Source organism: Sinohyriopsis cumingii, chromosome 2 (assembly GCF_028554795.1).
Source record: "Sinohyriopsis cumingii isolate HCF-2022 chromosome 2, ASM2855479v2, whole genome shotgun sequence".
Lineage (NCBI taxonomy): Eukaryota > Metazoa > Mollusca > Bivalvia > Unionida > Unionidae > Sinohyriopsis > Sinohyriopsis cumingii.
The window spans coordinates 78428061-78449248 of NC_142962.1; the positions used below are offsets into that span (position 1 = coordinate 78428061).

The 21188-nt window shown below is 33.6% G+C and overlaps 1 protein-coding gene across 1 annotated transcript in view; it reads right to left on the minus strand.

The window, feature by feature from the left end:
- The window catches only part of LOC149805242 (uncharacterized), a 133322-nt gene that overhangs the window by 53266 nt on the left and 58868 nt on the right, over window positions 1–21188 (minus strand). Inside the window, exons 9-10 of the mRNA XM_089948790.1 lie at window positions 9003–10077; window positions 4876–4899 (exon numbers count right to left, since the gene is read on the minus strand). Of these exons, the coding sequence (XP_089804916.1) occupies window positions 4876–4899; window positions 9003–10077 (1099 nt within the window). The remainder of the gene's footprint in view (window positions 1–4875; window positions 4900–9002; window positions 10078–21188) is intronic.

Sequence of the window (21188 nt, forward strand, 5' to 3'; positions counted from 1 at the left end):
ATTTATTTTAAAATGCTAAAATTTCCATGAAAGCCCTTCTTGGCAAATTTATTTTAAGATGCTAAAATTTCCATGAAAGCCCTTCTTGGCACATTTATTTTAAAATGCTAAAATTTCCATGAAAGCCCTTCTGTGCAGTTATTTTAAAATGCTAAACTTTCCAAGAAAGCTCTTCTTGGCAAATTTATTTTAAAATGCTAAAATTTCCATGAAAGCCCTTCTTGGCATATTTATTTTAAAATGTTAAAATTTCCATGAAAGCCATTCTTAGAATATTTATTTAAAAATGCTAAAATTTACATGAATGAATCAGTGAATACTTGAATCAATCCTTCTCAAGTATTGGTTGACTTATCTACAATGGTTTCCATAGTCTGATACAATCAAACTTTTATACAAGTGGCCATCGATATCTCTCTCACTGTACTGCAAACTGATATGACAAGCAAACCATTAGTGGGATCTTTTATGCATGAATGGGATCTACAATGCGGACAAAGCTGTGAACCAAAATAAAACTTATATCCCTCTTTTAACATATTAAATTTCAACTCTAAAAATGTAATTACACCTGTTCATTACTTTCTTTTGTTAACTTTAAAAACTGTAAGATAAAGTGATATCTAAATAGATTAGTGTGTGTGTGTATGTGTGTGTGTGTGTGTGTGTGTGTTGATGCATTAGATATATGCTGTTTGCTACTACAAGCATATTCAATCAGATATGATTTTAATTCACAAGACATATCAGTGTCAAATCTTAGCAATCAGCAAATTATTCAGAGACAATAAAAGAAAAATATGAACAAGCCGAATCATGTTTTTAGATGTGCAAAACTCGATCCATGTAGATATGTGTTCAAGTTGGTTTTGGTTGGTGTTTTACAGCACAGCAAGACAGATTATTTAGTGTCAAGGCAACTGGAGTGATGTACCTTGCCCAAGTAACTGTTTTCTTGTCAACTGAGATCTGTGGCCATGTATGTAAAACAATTACATGGCCAGACAGTCCATCACAGGTTATTTGTAGATGAAACTGACTAGAAATACCTTTGCACAAAACATACATTTTTCCCAACAAGTTACACACTGAAAAAAATATCCACTCACCACCACCGACTTACCCATAACCAAGATAAGTCAAATCTACAGTAATTAACCAAGCCTTGAATTCATAAAACTTTGTGAGCTGAAAGCTCCATCTCACTCTTACATATGAGTGTTTTTGGAAATTTTACTTCATTTAACTCAACTTTGAATATAAAATTATTCCAGAAAATTTTGTAATAGTGCATTAGGTACAGTAAAATTTGTCTGGATGACACAATCTATGTTAAGAGACCAGATAATTATTACACAAACTATTATTACTTTGAGAAATGACCTCCTATGAGAGACCAACTGTCTTAAAGGACCAGGCTTCAATGGCAGATTGGGTGCTCTCCCAAAACAAGTTTTACTATAGTACTAACCAGAAATATGTTCAGGGGACACAGAGATCCCTGTCAGTATGATTTAATTAAATTAATTTAATTAATTAGTTCATGATGCAATGTTAAATTATGAAGTCTTTCATGGGCATAAGTCTTTAAAATTTAACAAAAACAGGTAAAAATATAGTTAACTATGCCTTATTAGCATACTGCAATGACACCAAACTTGGTTTCAAGTCCTTCAGAGGTAACTGAGTGGATTGAGAGATTGTTATGCACATTTCTTACTTATTCTATGCAAATTTCCTACTTAAGGGCTGTTACAAGTCAAATTTAAATACATGTATGTGAAAATTAAACTTAGTTCACATCGTTTTCAATTCAAGTGAAACACCCATCCCTCAGTTTATGAAGTTCTTTAAATTACTAAGAAGAAATAAAACTCATGATGCATGAGTGATCTGAGTCAAATAGAGGCTATAACTCAAAGCAAAAAGGAAATGGACAAAAATCAAACTTTGCACAGATCATTGCCAGTACTAAAGTTGGTTCTAATTCATGAAGCCCCTGAAAAGCTACCGAGCAGAAATGAAATTCATGATGGACTTCCAGGATGGACAGACAGAATGACAGAGAAACAGACATGATAGAACACAATCTGATGCCTCAGTAGGGAATGGTGGGTGCACATTGACTTATCTCCATGCCAGCTTCAAGTCTAAAGGTTAAAACCAATTCCCAGTCACAAAAATTCAAACTGAATAAATTCAAGGCCACAATGTTTAGTTTATATATTAACAGGGGCCAGTCAACATTGTTTTTTAGACAATTTCTATTACTGCTATTGGCAATCATTTGGATTGAAAATATATAATTCTACAAGACTTGAAAAATGCTATGTCCAATCTTAGGATAAGAATTTGGAACTGCTGCAATTAATAACTTCACTAAAATTCAGTTAATTCAGGCAGGTCTTCAATGTATTTAACAAGTTCTGTGTACTGTAAAAATTATACTTGTAATACATTTAGCATAGAGTAAGTTATGCTAGTCCTTAAAAGCTGTTTCATTTATGTTGAATCACATGCTCACAAGTTATTCATTTTCAATGATATAAGCAAACCTACAAATTGAGGTAATATTTTTAAAAAGGTACGCAGGTTTAATTGTATAAGGCACATAACCATCATAATTTACGTGTTCAAGAAAAGTGGTAATAATAAAGGCTAAAATTCTCATATAAATCAACTAAGATCAACATCAGTCAATTTTAGTTTTGTGTTTTGGCTGAACAATCATCATAACTTTCCACACAATGTAAAGCTTGATGTTTTGGCATCTGCTATGTTGATAGTCAGTGAATTGTCTTTCATTTTGCAACAGCAGTACGGGTCAGTTAATCATTAAAACCCTGAAACTGGCTTGTGTTAAGAGGGAATTTTGACCAGCAACTACATCAGTACATTGATGTGCAATTGCCTTTTATTCCATAATATTAGCATGATTACCGCAGTTTGGTAAAACGGGGTTTAAGGCATGCGTATGAACTAATTGTATTTTCCCCTTGTTGTATATCCGATCCTTATTCCCTTACTCATAAAGCATTTAGTATTGTTTACTATAAAACATGTATTCTGAATTAGTTTTTTGAGGACACATTTGCTGCGTGGCATTTTTTTTATTCCTTCTTTTAATTTAATGAGGGTAATTATCATTGGTATATATGGTATAAAAATGCCAGGTGTTCACTCTTGTAATTTTCTTTTGTGGGAATGGGCTATAGCATATGGAGTTACAGCATTCATTGTGATCATTCTTGGGATTGATATTAATTGTAGACAATTTTATTGTTGTGGTTTATTTTTTGCTCTGGATTATTTTTTCTTTTTGTATTGTTGTAGAGGTAAAAAAGTAATTAATTTATGTGAATAATGTTTAAAATTAACATTCTATTTAGTGAAGCGAATTCTTTCAAGTAAAGTAATTATTTCGTCACAACAATAATTCACAGGTGATGCAACAGAACATGTAGGACTTTTCTTCTTTAGAAGAAATGAAAATCGAAGACTTTAATGTAATAATCGGAAGTTCTCTGCAAAAATCGGAGCCCCCCCCCCAATCGGGAGGTTGTCTTTTCCTCCCAGCGTGAAAATTGACAGGTATGGTGTAAGGTCGCTACATCAAAGCAAACTACAACTCAGCTTTTACAGTAATAGCATAATTTTCAAAGCATTATTTCTGAAACATTCTGGTTATCATAAATTATTACTTTGAAATTTTTCTTTCATTCATTTTATTTATTTTTGAATAATATGAACCTATAGGTAAAAGTCATACATGTCATGTATGCATTCAACACCAGTTGTTACAATAATGAGTGTCAGTTTTTGAGTTAAAGACTGACTTCTTTATAGTCAAACCTGAATTGTCTGAAAGTACAGTTTCTCCAAAATGCAAGATATCGCAAATTTGCAAGAACATTTTAGAAAACAGTTTTACCAAAAATGAAAATATCTTTCAGTTGTCATCAAGAGCTATGGAGTAATTTAAAAGAAACCTGCTGTCGGTTCCAGTATTTGATTTTTTTAATTAATTCAAAGCCTAATAATAAGAACAAATATTTACTGAATGTTGTGAAACATGTAACACAAAGTAGCAATTTAAATCCAAATAACCATAAATATGTACACATATTTTGTTCTATTTGAATAGAGTTTTTTTCCCCCAAATATGTTTGCCTTTCGGCTTATATAAAAAGGTTCAAGTGCATTTCAATTCCCTGGTACATTTCTGTCAACAGGTGCATCATTTTTCATTAAAATTATACATAAATAAGGATTTAGTCTGATAATAAAATACTCTTGTTTATTTATTAAAAAGAAATTTAATTTGCCATATCAAATCTCCATGTTTTTATTACATATCCCACTTTCACCACCTGATCACCCAGAGGTTATAAGCCCAAATCAATTAAAATATACTACTGTCTCACCTGTTATAACTGCATGCATAAAGTTAGGTTGCAAAATGTATTTGAAAATATTACTGTAATTGAAGTTTTGATGATATAATATTTGACCTTAGACCCCCTCCCAAGAACTCAAGCAAGAGGTTCCAGAATCTAACTACTCCCACAGATGGCTAATCTAATTTGGTGAAGTTTTATCCACCTGTTTTAGAGGAGATGGAGTTACAGGCAGATTGATGGATGATAAATCGAGTGTATTACAATATCTCCCACTAAAACATGGAGATAAGTAAACAGAAAATGTGGTAAATCTCTTCTGTGTGTAACTAGCCCATCCCATAAAAATATCAAAACATCTGACACCATCTAAAACATCTGACACCATCTAAACACTTTTAAAAGTCCAGTGCAATGCCTTTTCCTTCCCAAATTCATCTGTATTTATCACAAAAACACATTTCAACAGAATACTTACCTTTATCCAAAGGTGGACAATGTCCTATATATGTAGATAAAATTGATGTTCCTTTAGGTTTGTGTATGGAATTATCAGATGTATACTGTGCTTATTAAAAATGTTTGACCAAATAGAGCAAATAAAAAAAATATTTAATTTGCTCTCAGCACTAACACCTGTTTCTTAAATACACAAATATTTGCAACTTATAACATTTAAACCACAATTACCTATCACAGGTTGCTATTGAAACTCCTGGTTTAATACATGTATAGTTAAAATCTCTCACAAAAACAGCATGGTTATTTGATACAATTACAATATTCCCTCACAATAACACTGCTCAACACAGACATATAAGAGTACTCTAATATAGGCAAGGTTAACTTATACTGAGGTACATTATATTGATTGAAACATTATAATACGATCCCTGTCCATACCTGTGTTATATCAGGACTGTGTTATACCCATTATAATGGGATCTATGACCATACCTGTGTTGTATCAGGGCTGTGTTATATCCATTATAATGGGATTCCTGTCCATACCTGTGTTATATCAGGACTGTGTTATACCCATTATAATGGGATCTATGACCATACCTGTGTTGTATCAGGACTGTGTTATATCCATTATAATGGGATCTATGACCATACCTGTGTTACACCAGGACCATGTTATACCCAATATAATGGGATCCATGACTATACCTGTATTATATCAGCACTGTTTTATACCCTGTTTAATAGGACCCATGACTATACCTGTGTTATATCAGGACTGTGTTATACCCATTATAATGGGATCTATGACCATACCTGTGCTGTATCAGGGCTGTGTTATATTCATTATAATGGGATCTATGACCATACCTGTGTTACATCAGGACTATGTTATACCCAATATAATGGGATCCATGACTATACCTGTATTATATCAGCACTGTGTTATACCCAGTTTAATAGGACCCATGACTATACCTGTGTTATATCAGTACTGTGCTAAACCCAGAATAATGGGATTCCTGTCCATACCTGTGTTATATCAGCACTGTACTAAACCCAGTATAATGGGATTCCTGTCCATACCTGTGGTATATCAGAGCTGTGTTATAAACAGGTGCTTTAAAGTGAGGGACCACTTTTGCTCGAGTATAACACATATGAAACTGCATATGGCATAGACCCATATCAGTTGTCACACATTCCATCAGGGCATTAGTTGTGGGTAGAATGATAAATTCATAAATCTATAAACCTATGTAACTCTTCTTTTGTATTACACAAATTTCTCTCCCACTAACCCCTTCAAAATTCCTAATCACAAATGATTGTTTCAAATTATAATCACAATACCATCCTAGGGATGATTATGAGGACTTATATTTCATCAATACTTATTTGTTCTATAAAACAATCTTTAGCATCATTATTATAAGTCTGCAGTCAAATATATAGCTGTACATTTAGATAACCTTAAGTCTGTATGCAGTCAAATAGATAGCTGTACATTTAGATAGCCTTAAGTCTGTATGCAGTCAAATAGATAGCTGTACATTTAGATAGCCTTAAGTCTGTATGCAGTCAAATAGATAGCTGTACATTTAGATAGCCTTATGTCTATATGCAGTCAAATAGATAGCTGTACATTTAGATAGCCTTATGTCCGTATGTAGTCAAATAGATAGCTGTACAGTTAGATAGCTTTATGTCTGTATGTTGTCAAATATATAGCTGTACATTTAGATAGCCTTAAGTCTGTATGCAGTCAAATAGATAGCTATACATTTAGATAGCCTTATGTCTGTATGTAGTCAAATAGATAGCTGTACATTTAGATAGCCTTAAGTCTGTACGCAGTCAAATAGATAGTTGTACATTTAGATAGCCTTTTTCAGTCCTTCTTGTATTTTTGGTTGTAAAACATACAATCATGAATGCAATGTCCAGAGTTTGATGTGGAAAATTCTCGTAACTGTTTGAAATAAATAAAATACCATGGTAGATAAGTTTCTTTCAGTGTTCAGTCTCCTATAGGACTTGCTTTGCACATGGTATCTTTTACTGTCATGCAAGTCGAGTTGATATCAGCAACAGTAATTTTGTTTTAATACTGTTTGACAAGTTATGTAACTTCTGCTGTCATGACAAGGTTGGTGATATTGGTTGTTGTTTCTGAGATATTAATTTGTGATATCCTTGTATTTTTTTCAAGATGTCAGTTTGAAATTTATGAATAAAGGTCACGTGTACTTTTAGTGTTTCGCCAATCCATCATAGTTAGATCAATAGTTGACAAATAGGAAGGCCAAATGGAACAATTTATGTTATAAAAGATAATGGAAAATGTTGGCAAATGAAGACCATGAAATCATTGTCGATAGAATGAACAAATGAATATTATTATTATTATTGTTATTATTGTTATGCTTATGATGATGATGATTATTATTATTATTATTATTATTATTATTATTTTGATTATTATGATTATTATGATTATTATTATTATTATTATTATTATTATTATTATTATCATAAGCTTCTGATAACTGATTCCTAAATTTCCATTCCAATACCAAAACTACAGAACAGGGTCTACACCAGGCATGTGTCAACTCCAGCCTACAAAGTGAATCCAGCCAGTGACCTGGTTTTATCCACTTATTTAAATCATAGGGCGAGGATTTAAAAATCACTTATTCTGCACACCCTGGAGGAAGTTGCACATGCCTCATCTACACTAATCAGTCTACTTACTGTACTTTTCCCATGGTAAGACCAGCCAAATATATTTGTCAAGAATGTACAGGGTGGCATATTATCAGACAAAGATATCCTAAAAAAGGGGTACTTTTCATTGACAATGAACTTGTCATTTGAAACAGTATGATGTCATGCTGACAACATAAAACCAGTCTGCCAGTGTATTCTATGAAGCATGTCTGGATGTATTTTGCTGATGGTTGGGTGCGTATTATATGTACTAAGACCTGGTTGGCTTTTTTTATTTTATTTTATGGCAGGGCACCAGTTTTAAGGCTATACTGTCCCAAGGCAAGGAAAGTGCCTTGTCTGGTAAAACAACACAGTAACTAATCCAGGTTGATGTGATGGTTGAAATCAAATTAATGCCCTTCTGGTAAAAAATCCAATGCCTTAATCAATGAGCCACTTCATACTGCCTTAATCAATGAGCCACTTCACAGTGTCAGGCTTAATCAATGAGCCACTTTACAGTGCCTCAACCGCTAAGCCACCTCACAGTGCCTCAACTACTAAGCCACTTCACAGTGCCTCAACCACTAAGCCACCTCAGTTCCCTAGGTCGTTTTCAGTGGATACAGTTTAATTGTTGCTCAAGATGGATTATTTAGAATAGATAATTGTATGATTAGACCTAAATAAACAATAGAATTGCCTATCATCTTGATGAACAAAGACCAGCAGGTGATTGTAGTTTCTTGCTATTTTTTTCTAGAAAACTTGCCTTTACCAACCCACCTACACGTCAGGATAAGTATACAAGTGAGGGTGTTTTATGGCACAGAAACACAAGTAGGATTATAAGTGCTGAGGCAGTCTGAGAAAGTGCCTTGCCCATTGAGATGCCAAAGGACTCAAGCCAGATTGATTCACTAGTAAAATTAGAATCAACGCCCTTTCACAAGTCCAGCATGGGTAACCACTGAGCCACCACCACTAACAATGGTGATAGATGACTGATGTTTACCAGTAATGTGTAGAAAATGACTAATAGAATCTTCTGGGGAAGTGAACAAAGTGGGATAAAACTCAAGTACCAAAAATTTTGGGGAGAACTTTATTTATATCTGATAACAGTAATGAAGTATGAGAAATGTGAAACAAAAGTACATTTTTGTATGAAAAGAGGACCCAAATAAAGGTATAAAATTGGGTTGAATATGCTACGGAGAACCACAATATTCTTATCAAAGTGCCAGATACCTGAATTTAATGCCCATGATGAAGCAAAACTGAAAATGTAGGATAAAATTAAACAGAAATATTAAAACATTTTTCAACTTGCCTTCATGCATCTTGAGTAAACAAAAAATGAATCACTCACATCCTGTGTCATTTAGTTTTGAGGTTTAAAGGTTATAATATCAGTGTACTTACCACGTAAATATTCATCCCAGTCATTTGGTTGATTATCCAAATCCTCCTCCTCCATTGTTGTAAACCCACCATGTCTGTAGGTATCCATCAACTTGCCAAACATCACAATATCATGGAGTGGACCAGAGTAAAGCTGTGCTCGCTTCATCTGATGGGCCTGCCGAGAGTTGTTCCTCAAGTTTTCATAGGTGCGAACACTTTCCTGAATGGCATTTATCAACTTATTCGCATTCTTTGGGTACTGAGGCAAATGCTGTTTCTTCATCTTTCGTTTCCCACGTTCTTCTGCTTTAATGTTATTTGGACCGCGAGAATATTTGTACAGAAGGGACTCTTTAGAGGCCATTTTATTCTGCTTTGCCTTCCCTTTATCCTTGGATACTTTGGCATCTGTAGTTTCCTGTTCTTCCACAGATTCCATGGACCCTTTATCACTGATTTCCTTCTGATATTGTGTGGGTATTTCTTTTCTCTGCAATTTTTCAGGCTCTTTTAAAGTCTCCTCATCCAGTAACGTTGTTTCAACTCTGTCAATTTCCTTCTCCTGCAGTGAAACTCTTGATCTAGAAATGGGTGTCTTGACTTGACCTTCGGTGTCCTTCACAGAAGCCTCTACTTTTTCTGATTCCTTAGCCTTATCTTCTACAGTTTTTATCTCCTGCTCAGTTGCTATTAAAATGGGTATGTCTTCTTTGTCCTTTATGACCTGCTTTTCATCTTCATGTTTCCCTTTTGGTGCAACAGCAGTACCAGCAGGTGCAGCAGAAACAATGGCAGTTTTGGGTTTGTGCTCTTTTTGCACAGGTTCAGGCACAGGTACAAGAACAATGTCTGGTTTAGTTGATGGGCCTGCTTCCACTTTCAACTGCTCATCAGTTTCTTCTGGAGTTTTCTCAAGCTTAACCGAGCGTTTGGAACGTGTTGATTTTGCCGACTTGCTTTCTCTTTCTTGCTCTTTAATCTTGTCGAGGTTATTCAAATCAACCAATGAATAGCAACCTTGGGCTCTTAAGTATTCTGCAAGATCATTATACCCACGAGAAACTGCTATGTCATAGGGTGTGAATTCTTTGCCCTGAAATACGTTAAGTAATTACTTAATTAATTAATTAGTCAATTAAAAAAAATCAGTCAGTCAATCAATCAAAGGTTATTTTTTGCTTCTTGATATCACAACTTTGCCAGCCTGTATATATTGTTCTATTTGATTTGGAAATGGAGATGTTCATAATTTCCCCAATGTTCCGGACCAAGGATCCACCACCTAGGGACATGCCATGATATGGGGTTAAAGTCTGATGGTGTCGCTCATGCATCTTTGCAAGTTATAAAAATTGTGGAACTTCAGAATATTAGTTGATAAAAACTGGATTAAAAATTTATTTGCCAGGAAAATATACCATATATACAAGCTTATAAGTTTGGATCAAATGTTATGAATGCCTATTTTACTTTGAAAAAGTGAGAGAAAAAAATGTAATTCAAAAATTATTAATTTGGTAACCAGCTTTTGTAAGGAATGTATGGCACAGAATTGGAGAGGAAACCCTAATGCATGTAAAAGCATGCCTTGCATGCTGGCTACATTGAATGGTTGGAAGTCTGTCTGATTAAAATGAAAGTCAATTTACAAGTTCGTGTAAACAGAAAATTAGTATATCCTTGATATGTATCCATAAAAATGCACAACAACTGCCAGTATTAAATATTTACAAATGTTCTGAAGCTATTTTTTATTTTCTATTTTCTTTGAAAGTTTTGTTATCTTGACTTCAGTCAGTAAATAGTGTAAAGGCATCTTATACCCAGTCTGTGAAATTCAACTTGTATACCTTCCAATTTATTTGCACAGCATCTCTATCACAGATTCAAGAATGCAGTAATTGCAGCTATATTTGGTGACCTTTAGATAAAGGTAAATAAACTGATTCATCAATATTTAAAAGGGACATAGAAGTAAAAACATTCTTTAGGAATCATTATTGTTTTGTCTCTGCTTTAGAAGAGACATAACTCTAAATATGTGAAAACAGTCTAACTTAAATCGCATTATCAAAATAAAATATTGCCTTAAATAAAAAAAGATGAACACAATCACAGTGGTCTTCATAAACATAGTATATCATACATGTATACATGTATTTTGTATTGAATGTATTTCTATAAGATTAGCCAATGTCTTGTGCTGGGGTGCACACACCTACCCCTACACCCCTTCGACCATCTCCAAAAAAGACTGGAACGTAACAACCCAACAGTCATGCTTGTGTCTGCTGTGCTCAAATGCTTAAACCTGTGACTATATTCTGAACCTAATGGGGATGTGTGCATGATCAAGGGGGATAGGGATTGGTGTGTGCAGGTAAGATGATTGTTGTATCATAGTGATGTTATATACATGTATATATTACCATTGAGAAGTTTTGTTCTAGGACTGTTGTAGATATTTGAGATTAAATTCCCAACCTCATAATCCATCTCAAATTCATGACAGGTAAAAGTATTATGTTTACTGTAATCAGCTGTGTCCTCTGTATTGGCATCATGTACAAATTACACATTGTCATAGAGATAATAGCAACAGTCTTCAAGTAATGGTCATTTGGGGAAAAAATTAATTTTCTTGACAAGCTCTAACCTTGACCATAACAATTGTCCCAGTATGTGTCTTCAGCATGCTTATTAGCAAAGGACTTATTGCTAATATATACACTGCATTGTTTTTGTGATATCATAAAAATAATCATGATATCACAATAAAACTTAGGCTCATTATAACATCTCCACCATAAACGATGGACAACTTAATCCTCGTAGCGCGGAAGCCAAAAATGGTTTATGTTACCTGAATCTATATGTGGTAACTATATTTATATGGTCACAGTAACAATTTTCCGTATGCGGTAGCCATGAAAATATGGTTTTGTACAATGACGCAAATTTAAATCTGCATTCTGAATCCTAATCTTGATGCTACCAATGTCTGTCACAAAGTACATGTAATATCCATGCATCCCCATATGTCATTTAATGTAATGTGTCAGTCAAAGCCTAACATGTACCAATATCTATGGACTGCTGACCAATATCATATACAAATTCAAATCATCATAGAATTCTCAAGCAATTTTCAGTATACAATGCAAGATTTACACTACACTAATACTTAAATACAATGATATGATGTTCTGTGCTAATGAGTAATCATGGACACCTCTGTTCTAGGTCAATTCAGGCCAGACAATTATTGAAGTTGGAACTTCAGAATGTTAGTTGATAAAAACCGGAATAAAAATTTATTTGCCAGGAAAATATACCGTATATAGAAGCTTGTAAGTTGAGATTAGTCCCACTGCAAACTGCAATGACCCAGATCTGCCAGTGCATTATTTTGTTAGGAGCAATCAGTAATATAGACAAAATAGACCCTGATCTGCTGATGGATTATGCTATGGAAAATCAAGATCTTTGTTGTTTGCAATGACACTCTAATAATGAGCTAGTAAATATGAAATTTAATATTTTTCATATTTACTGTAAGAAAATGTATATTTTGGGTCCGATTATATCATTTAGTTTATGTTGTATTCAAAAATCATCCTGATAAAGGACAATTCGAGTCAGTATTGTGACAGATCAAATATTAAAATTGAATCAAACCACCTGAGACTACTAATTATTCATATTTTCATTTAACAGCCTAAGATTAAACAAAAAAAAGAAAAACATATTTTGTCTCAGAAAATGTAGCTTTACAGAAATTAATATTTCATTAGAAGATCAATACAGTGAGAAAAGAAACTTTGACCTGTAATTCAAAACCAGTGACAAGCAAGTTAGCAGATGTAAATATGAGTCTGTTATAAAAATTACCTGAATAAGTTTGTACTATCTGCTAATCCAGATTTACAATTTTATAAACCTGTAAAACACTGAGCAGTATGAAGAACAATATTTCTCCCTGGATACTGTTACACTTTGAACCTTCCCAACAGGGAAATCAGGAGATCAAGTCAGATTAGAAAAAGAACCCCTTTTACCACACAAGACAAATATTCCTTGATAAGGTACGTAATACAAACTACTGACCTGTTTGGTAATTAATTTATGTAGCCAGTCGGAAGCAAAGAAAATCCCTTATATATATAGCAAATTCCTTGTGGTACTGAAAACCATGTCTTCAACAGGTAGAATCCTAGTCACATTCAAGTCAATTAGTTTTCACCTTCACAATTAGCAATTAGCCTAAACAAAGCCATTATTTTGGAGGTACAAAGGTATGCAAACAAATATTGTTGAATAGACAAATGACACTCAGGTGACAGTCTTTCCAAGGGCTTTGTTGTTAGGCAAACACAGCTTTCAAACATTGCAAGCCTTCTGATAGTAACACCACACTCCAACTTAACAAGTTATTAGGTAATTCAAGTCCCAAGGAATAAAAACGATGTCATATACTGGACCTAGTTTATACAAATTTAGAAACCTTGAAGGAAGTATACCAAAGTATATTTCTTTAAATTTAAAAAAAAAATATACATATAAACTAAAATGAAGTGAACTGAGAACTTATATTGTGAAAAAGAAATCTATGTAATTAGTGTATCTTAATATAAGAACATTTTGTAACATGATTTACTCATGGAGATTATGCATGATCTAAGCACACATTTGATCGAAATGGTTGCCCCCATGTCCTTGAAAGTTTGGCCTGAATTAGTCCATAGTACACTAACGTTAGCAAGTATTAAGATAGGGAAAATGAATTTCGCCAGAGTAGGCAATATCAAGTTCTAAAAGTGCAATGAAATATATATATATATATATATATATATATATATATATATATATATTTATTTATTTTATCAGTTTGTTTTCTTTAGAAGTTCATATCTGAGGTATGGCCAAGCTTATATACTCTATAACCCAAATTATACCATCAATCATATACCACAAAGGGAATGAACAGTTCTTTTGTTATGTGTTTAGGCTCTCCAAACAGTAACAAGAAAAGAGTGAAGACAACAAGCTTTGTAAAATTTAACAAATAATTTATTTACCTAGAAACACAAGGTAAAAATGGAAAAAAGAACTTACAGTTTTAAGAATCAAATCCAAAAATAATCCAAGAATGATCCAAGAATTAAAAATTAGAAGTCCTAATAACAAAATGTTCTAATGAATCTAAGTTCAAGTCCCAATGAAAAAATCTAAAATGGAAGGAGATGACATATGCTATAGCCAGCGAGTACTGATGTGTATACAGTTCTTTGTTGTACAACAGAAAATAATATTCTGGTGATTGAATTCTGAATAAAATTTCAATAAATGTCTTTGTCCAAGAATTCTGTATGAGCACTTGAATATTCTCCAGGGAAATGAATTAATCTTTTAGAATCCAAATAATTTGAAGAAAAATTAAAATGTAACTCCAACTCGTCACAACAGAAAAAAGACCACCTTGACATCAAAATGTTTAAACACCCATCTAACTAAATTCTCAAAACATTGCTATTAATATTAAATCTGGTTACTGTGCAATTCCGTTAAAACCAGAATTTGGAAATAGAGGCTATTCACATGTGTAAAGTCATGTACACCTAGTACAGCCTCAAGTCCACCCTATAAAGCCACACTAGGAAAATAAAAAAAAAGAAGTTGTTTACTTCATTTGTTACTAATTTTGAATCAAGGTCAGGAACTAGTCAGCATAAAGATACAAAGTTTTTTTAATTAGGTGTTTCCAAAAAAAAACAAAACAGTCATATCAAACTAATTTCTGGAAAATGTCAAATTCCAGTAAACAAAATTACATTACTATAACATGTAATGGAATACAAAGTTTAAAATTAACAAACAAACAATTAGATTAAATCAAATATAAATTAAATCCAATATACATAACACTTTTAATAATACCAAAGATAAACAAGGTCTTTGTAAAAAGTCAGGAACAACCAGTGAGGGAAACCTGGGAAATTCTTTTTCTTTAAACAATCAAACTATATGCAAAGCATGAAAATGTAGAGCACCACCTCAAAACAAACATGAAAATTTGTGCAATTGCCTTTCCCTCTTTCATATCATCATACAAGATATTTTCAACAATATGGTACTTTAACTCTAATGGTACATATGAAAATAACCTAATTATGCCTATTTTGCTATAACTCACACAACGTACCTTGTGGTGGTACATGTATTGTGTTTAACAATACCATAGACACACCTTGTCTTTATTTAAATATCCATGATAACTAGTGAGGAAAAGCTGGGAAATTCTTTCATTTTGAAAATTAAACCCTGTGCAAAGTGGGGCCCTGAGTGGTCTAAAGCGCTTACAGGTTGGGCCAGTGTGGGTATGTGAGAAAGCTTGCCAGTAGCTTCCCATGGGTCACTAATTCTTTTTGATGTTTTCCAGGTTCTTCCTCCATCATTAATACTGGCCACCATGTATAGCCTATCCTGTGCTGAAAAATGGCGTTAAACCCTACAACAACAGCAACAACAACAATCTATGCAAAGTAAGAAACTGTGGAGTGCCACCTAAAGGAGGGCCTACAAAATATGAGGACCTGACACTATAGCCTTGTTAGACAATGGGTTAATATGCCCATGAACAAAATTTTCTGAATGTTTCAAAATAGAAAAGTATTTATTGGTTATAACAATAGTCTTGTTTCTTATTATGCCTTCAGTGATGGAACAGTATATATATATATTTGCTTATAAGTAATGTCCAATTGCAATCAACAATAGACCCTGATCTGCTGTCACATAATACTCTGTTATACTGATTGGCTCTAACAAACTGCACAAAGCCAGATATGACAATGCATTATACGATGGCAGATCTGGGCCTGTGCTGTTAAATTTGGACTTGACTTACAACTGAGTATATATGGTACCATTAGGTATGATCATGATATGAAAGGTCTGCCAACACTACATTAAATGTTACCTGATATGTAGTATTAATTAGGACTCCATGAACATATGTAATAAAAAAACAAAACAAAGTATGGCATGGTTTTCAATTTAAGTTAATTAATTTTTGCAATGACTGAATTATTATCTTCTCTTACATAATACTCATGGATGCCATACTAAATGGATACAAAAATGGGCAATCTGAAGACATTATATTTTTTAAAATAAAAACCTTGATAATATTTAATATTATCATTTTATGCACATAATGTGGTTAATTTAATTTGTGAAATATTGAATAAATTTGAGTATTCTCCTCATGCCAATTGGAACTCGAGCATAAGATGTACCTGACTTTAACTTGGATACATGAGTACTCAATGCAGCACTACCTCAGAGCAGAAATGGCTAATACAACAAAATAAAAACAATCAATGTCTTGAATATCAGATACCAGGTAATGGATAATTGTTGTTGTAGGGTTTAACGCCATTTTTCAGCACAAGATAGGTTATACATGGCGGCCAGTATAACTAGTGGAGGAAGACCCTGGAAAACCCAGGGAAGAAGCAACGACCCACGAGAAGCTACTGGCAGGCTTTCCCATGTACCCATGCTAGCTGAGTCTTGGACTCAAACCCACGCAGACAGAGGTGAGATGGCAGTGATTTGGAACGGTGAGTGCTTTAGACCACTTGGCCACTTGGGGCCCCGGTAATGGATTATAATGGAAAGACAGTGTTTGATAACTGAAAATTCACAACAGCATGGCTTCCACAGATTGCTGTGTACAACCTCATCATGATGCTAAGCTTCATATGATGTAACAAAACTTGAATTAACAGTGACATCATTGCTACTTGAATACTGCAGGCAGCTACATCTCCCCATTGGCTAAACCAGGCTGGATTAAGACAATAAGAGCTAAATCACTTTATATCAGCAAATGTCCAATTTCCTTTAAATACATGTATAATCATTCTAAATTTTACCCCAAACTATTAACTAATAACAAATCAAAGAGAAAAAAATTGTTTTTAAAAATAGGACCATGTGAAACCATCTTCCTCTTGCTGGGGTGTAATTTGCTACTTTCATAAAAGGTGCTGTAGAACATAGTCTTGTTCACATGTGAAATGAGCTACTGAAATCACAGCTAAATATGGCAGCCCCTGTGTCTGATATCTTGCTTTTGTTGAACTGAGGGTTACACTCAGTATTTCCCAATATTGGTTGGGAAAAAAGCCATCATGTGACCACAAATGGTTGTCAAAATGGCCAATCAATAACCACAGTGAAAAGTGCTTCCGTAGAGAGCACCACCCTAAGACAGCCCTGCTGACACTGACCTAAATGGAAATGAAACATCAATAAGTTATGTAACCCAAGTATAAAGAGCTTAAGCCAGCTGGTCCCCATTAAAATTTTATTATTGATGCATAGATTTTCTCTTCATTATACTATATTTGGCCATTTTTCATGTAAAATTGCATTAATTTATATAAATTTAAATGGAATTTATTCTAGTGTGCTCTGCCAAATTTGGTAAAATTCTTTGAGCAGCTTATGAAAAGTCATTTAAAAGTGTATCATATATGGTGGTGGCATTATTGGTACAAACAAACTCAACAAGTCTTGATGCCGCTGCACTCTGTCTCAAATTTGACCAAATTGCAATTTTTGATAAATCACTGAAAGGTTTGATTGGATGACATATTGGCATCATATGAACAAATTTTAAATGCTTGATGACTGGTTGTTTTCTGGTGAGACCTTGATATAATTTGTACATGTCTAAAAGGTCTTGGTGTCAGAATGTTCTGTCATATTTTATCAAATTCAGTTCTTTTGAAAAGAAGATTTTATATACTTTGTTTTACTGATAGCTCTCCTGGATGAAAAGGCACAGGGAGCTAACTTTGATATTGGCTATTTGTCCTTCATGCATCATCTCCCATCTGCAAACATTTTTTCTATTATCTCAAGAGGCATGCACAAAACAGTTTTGGTTGCCTCAGGAAAACTACAGTTGTGAGCCAACACATACATGTGATTCTACAGGTGATAGGACAAAAATGCCATTTTAAAAGGCCATTGACCACATATACCATTTTATAGTTGAAATTTACCACTTTTAAAGAAAATATTGTGAGAATTTTTTTTAAACCTGAAATTTTACGTATTCTGTCCAAACATTACATAAACCAGTGGGAACCAGTCTACTGGGAACTGGAAATGTTATACCAAAGCAGCGGAAGAAGACTAAAATGAGTACACAGCAACCTGTTAATAGATTACCTTATTGTTGTAATCTGGAGAGTTTAATGGCAAATGCAGAATGTTTTATGACATGTTATAAGTAATAAAGTTATCCATGTTGGTCCTTGATGGCTTTATAGCCTTTAAAATCTGGCAGACCTTTTGCAAAGGTGAGATTAAAAGAAGACATTGAGCCAAAAATGATTTTAGCAGAAATATGTGAGTTAGTATTTTGAGATTTCTTGATTATATAGTTGAAATTGAATTTTTCAAGATGATTTTAGATGAATATTTAAGGGCTGTTCATATATTGTTTATTCAATTTGTATCAAAATGCTCAAATGTGCTTTCTTCCAATTCTAAAATACCACCAACTAAGAAATATAAGGCTCAGGAATAAATCTGAAGGTCAAGGCAGGAACTTCCTCCTCAAAGTGAATATAGCATGATTAATTATTGGAAATCAGTCAGCAGTCATTAAAAACCCAGCCACAGGAAAACTGAAGTTTGAAATTCTTTGCAGGCTGAGCATGGTTTTTTGTCATTGCCACTTCTAATGCTCATATAGTACATTTTCCACCTTTCACAAAATACAAAGTTATTCAAAAGAAATCTGGACCAGAAAAACTATATACAGCCTGTTAAAATGTGAAATTTAATAATCACAATGAATGTCATTAGTGTTCACAACTCAGTATTCCATGAACAATATTAAAAATGATTGTGGATTTTATATTTAAAATTCATTCCTCTGAACCATACAACTCTTCCATTTTCATTTCATTGACAATACACTGGCTGGTATTTCTTAATTATTATTTTAACATATTCCATTAGATTCTGATTCATGTTCAAAAGTTGCTGTTTTATAATAAAATGATGAGATTACATATTAGGTATTAAAAAAAATCCATATGTTCATCTTTTCAGTCTCCTTAAAACACATACAATTTATGTTGATGTAAAATCTAGAAGTCAATCTGCATGTCAGTTATTTTATATCTACTGGTATTGTGTCCTGGTTCTGTCACATCATGCTCATAAGATAACCCCACTTCTGTGGTACAAGTTAGTAGTCTCTTTTAGGAAATCTCCAATAAATCATAGAGAACAGTTCACAGCAAACATGTTTTAATGTGCAAAATAACCTCATTCCAAGCTACATTCTTAATGTAAATTTGGTGGCAATAGATAAATAACAGCCTGGACACAAGCTTTTTTAAGAAAAAGACATTTAAATAACTATGAAAAAAGTCACATTGAACTAGTTTTGATGCACAAAACAACTTCATTCCAAGACATATTCTCAGAATATGTTTCATTGCTATAAATGAAAAGGTATTAGAATAAGGATTTTTTTTAACAGCAATGCTGAATAAACAATTTAAAGTAGGACAAACTTAGTTTTAATATACAACACATTTTCATCCCAAGATGCTTAACCAGTTAAAATTTCATAGCAATGAGTGCTAAAGTATTGAAATTAAAGCCCAAACATGATTATTAAAGAATTTTTAATCAATCTTGAAAAGATGGTCTCAGCAAACCAGGTTTTGTTACTCAGCACATATTCATCACACACTGCAAATTTGATGCCAATAGGATCTAGTAGTATAGTTATGGCTGGAAAGGGAGGTGACGCTGATGCACAGACAGAGATATAAACAATGCACAAATGGACACATGGACAGAATCATGGGTTGATGTACATACATAACCTACATACATGTTTTACTCTAAGTTAGTGGAAAGAATAAGTTTTATATGGGATGAGATCTATTCATGTAACATATTAAATGAGTTATGTCCCTTGACTAGGAACACTACACAAATGTGGTTCTGTATTTATTATATACCTTCTATTTTACACTTTCTAAATATTTTTGTTTTAAAGATTATTAATGAAATCATACCTGCCTTCTTTCCAAACATGTAAGTCATCCATAAACTCTGATGGTGTAGCAGTTCATTTTGTGTATGTGTGTGTGTGTTTGTGTGTGTGATTTGGACTTTTTAATGTAGCTTTAAAAAAAATTCAGTCATATCACTACGATGTCTGCAGTGTGGCAGTTTATAGTGATGTCTAGCACTGGGTCATCATGCCATAAACATTTTGCATCATGTCCCACCCAGTCACATTATCTTGACACCAGGCCAAACAGTTCTAATACTAACCTCTTACTGCTGAGTGCCAAGCAAGGCAGCTGCTAGTACCATTTTTATGTCTTTGGTATGACTCAGCCAGGTTTCAAACCTGCAACCTCCTTCATCCAAGGTGGACACTCTAACCACCAGGCCACCAGAGCGGTCTGGTTTATTTTGAGACTCCAAAAGTGTGTTTATGGTCAAAAGGCGGGGTCAGTGCATATGACCCATAGGAGCAATGTTGTACAATTGAAAATCAGTTATGTAATGATCACAGTTTTCTTTGATGTATTTAATGTACTTCCAAACAAAATAGGCTTTGACCTGTCATACACATACATAAACACATGCACACACACACTTGCACACTTATCTAATCACAAGCACACAGACATTAAATAAAGAACCTACAAAGTTTGTGACATCAAAATCCATTGGACATAGTATTAATTTACAGTTGCTAACTTTCATGATGCAGACATCATTAGTGTTCATCTTTGCAACTGGTAGAGACTGAATGGTGTAGTTGTTTAAACTTCCCTGAAGAGCTTGTTGAATTGATCTTGGCATTGAAACTCAACTTTCTGCATCTCTACTAATGCAGACTAGTGAAACTATGTTGACAGATAATGAATAAACCATTGTGTAACTATGCTGACAGTTGCTATATACACCATTGTATATCATTACCTTAGCTATTGACAGTTGCTATATACACCATTGTATATCATTACCTTAGCTATTGACAGTTGCTATATACACCATTGTATATCATTACCTTAGCTATTGACAGTTGCTATATACACCATTGTATATCTTTACCTTAGCTATTGACAGTTAATTAAGTAAACT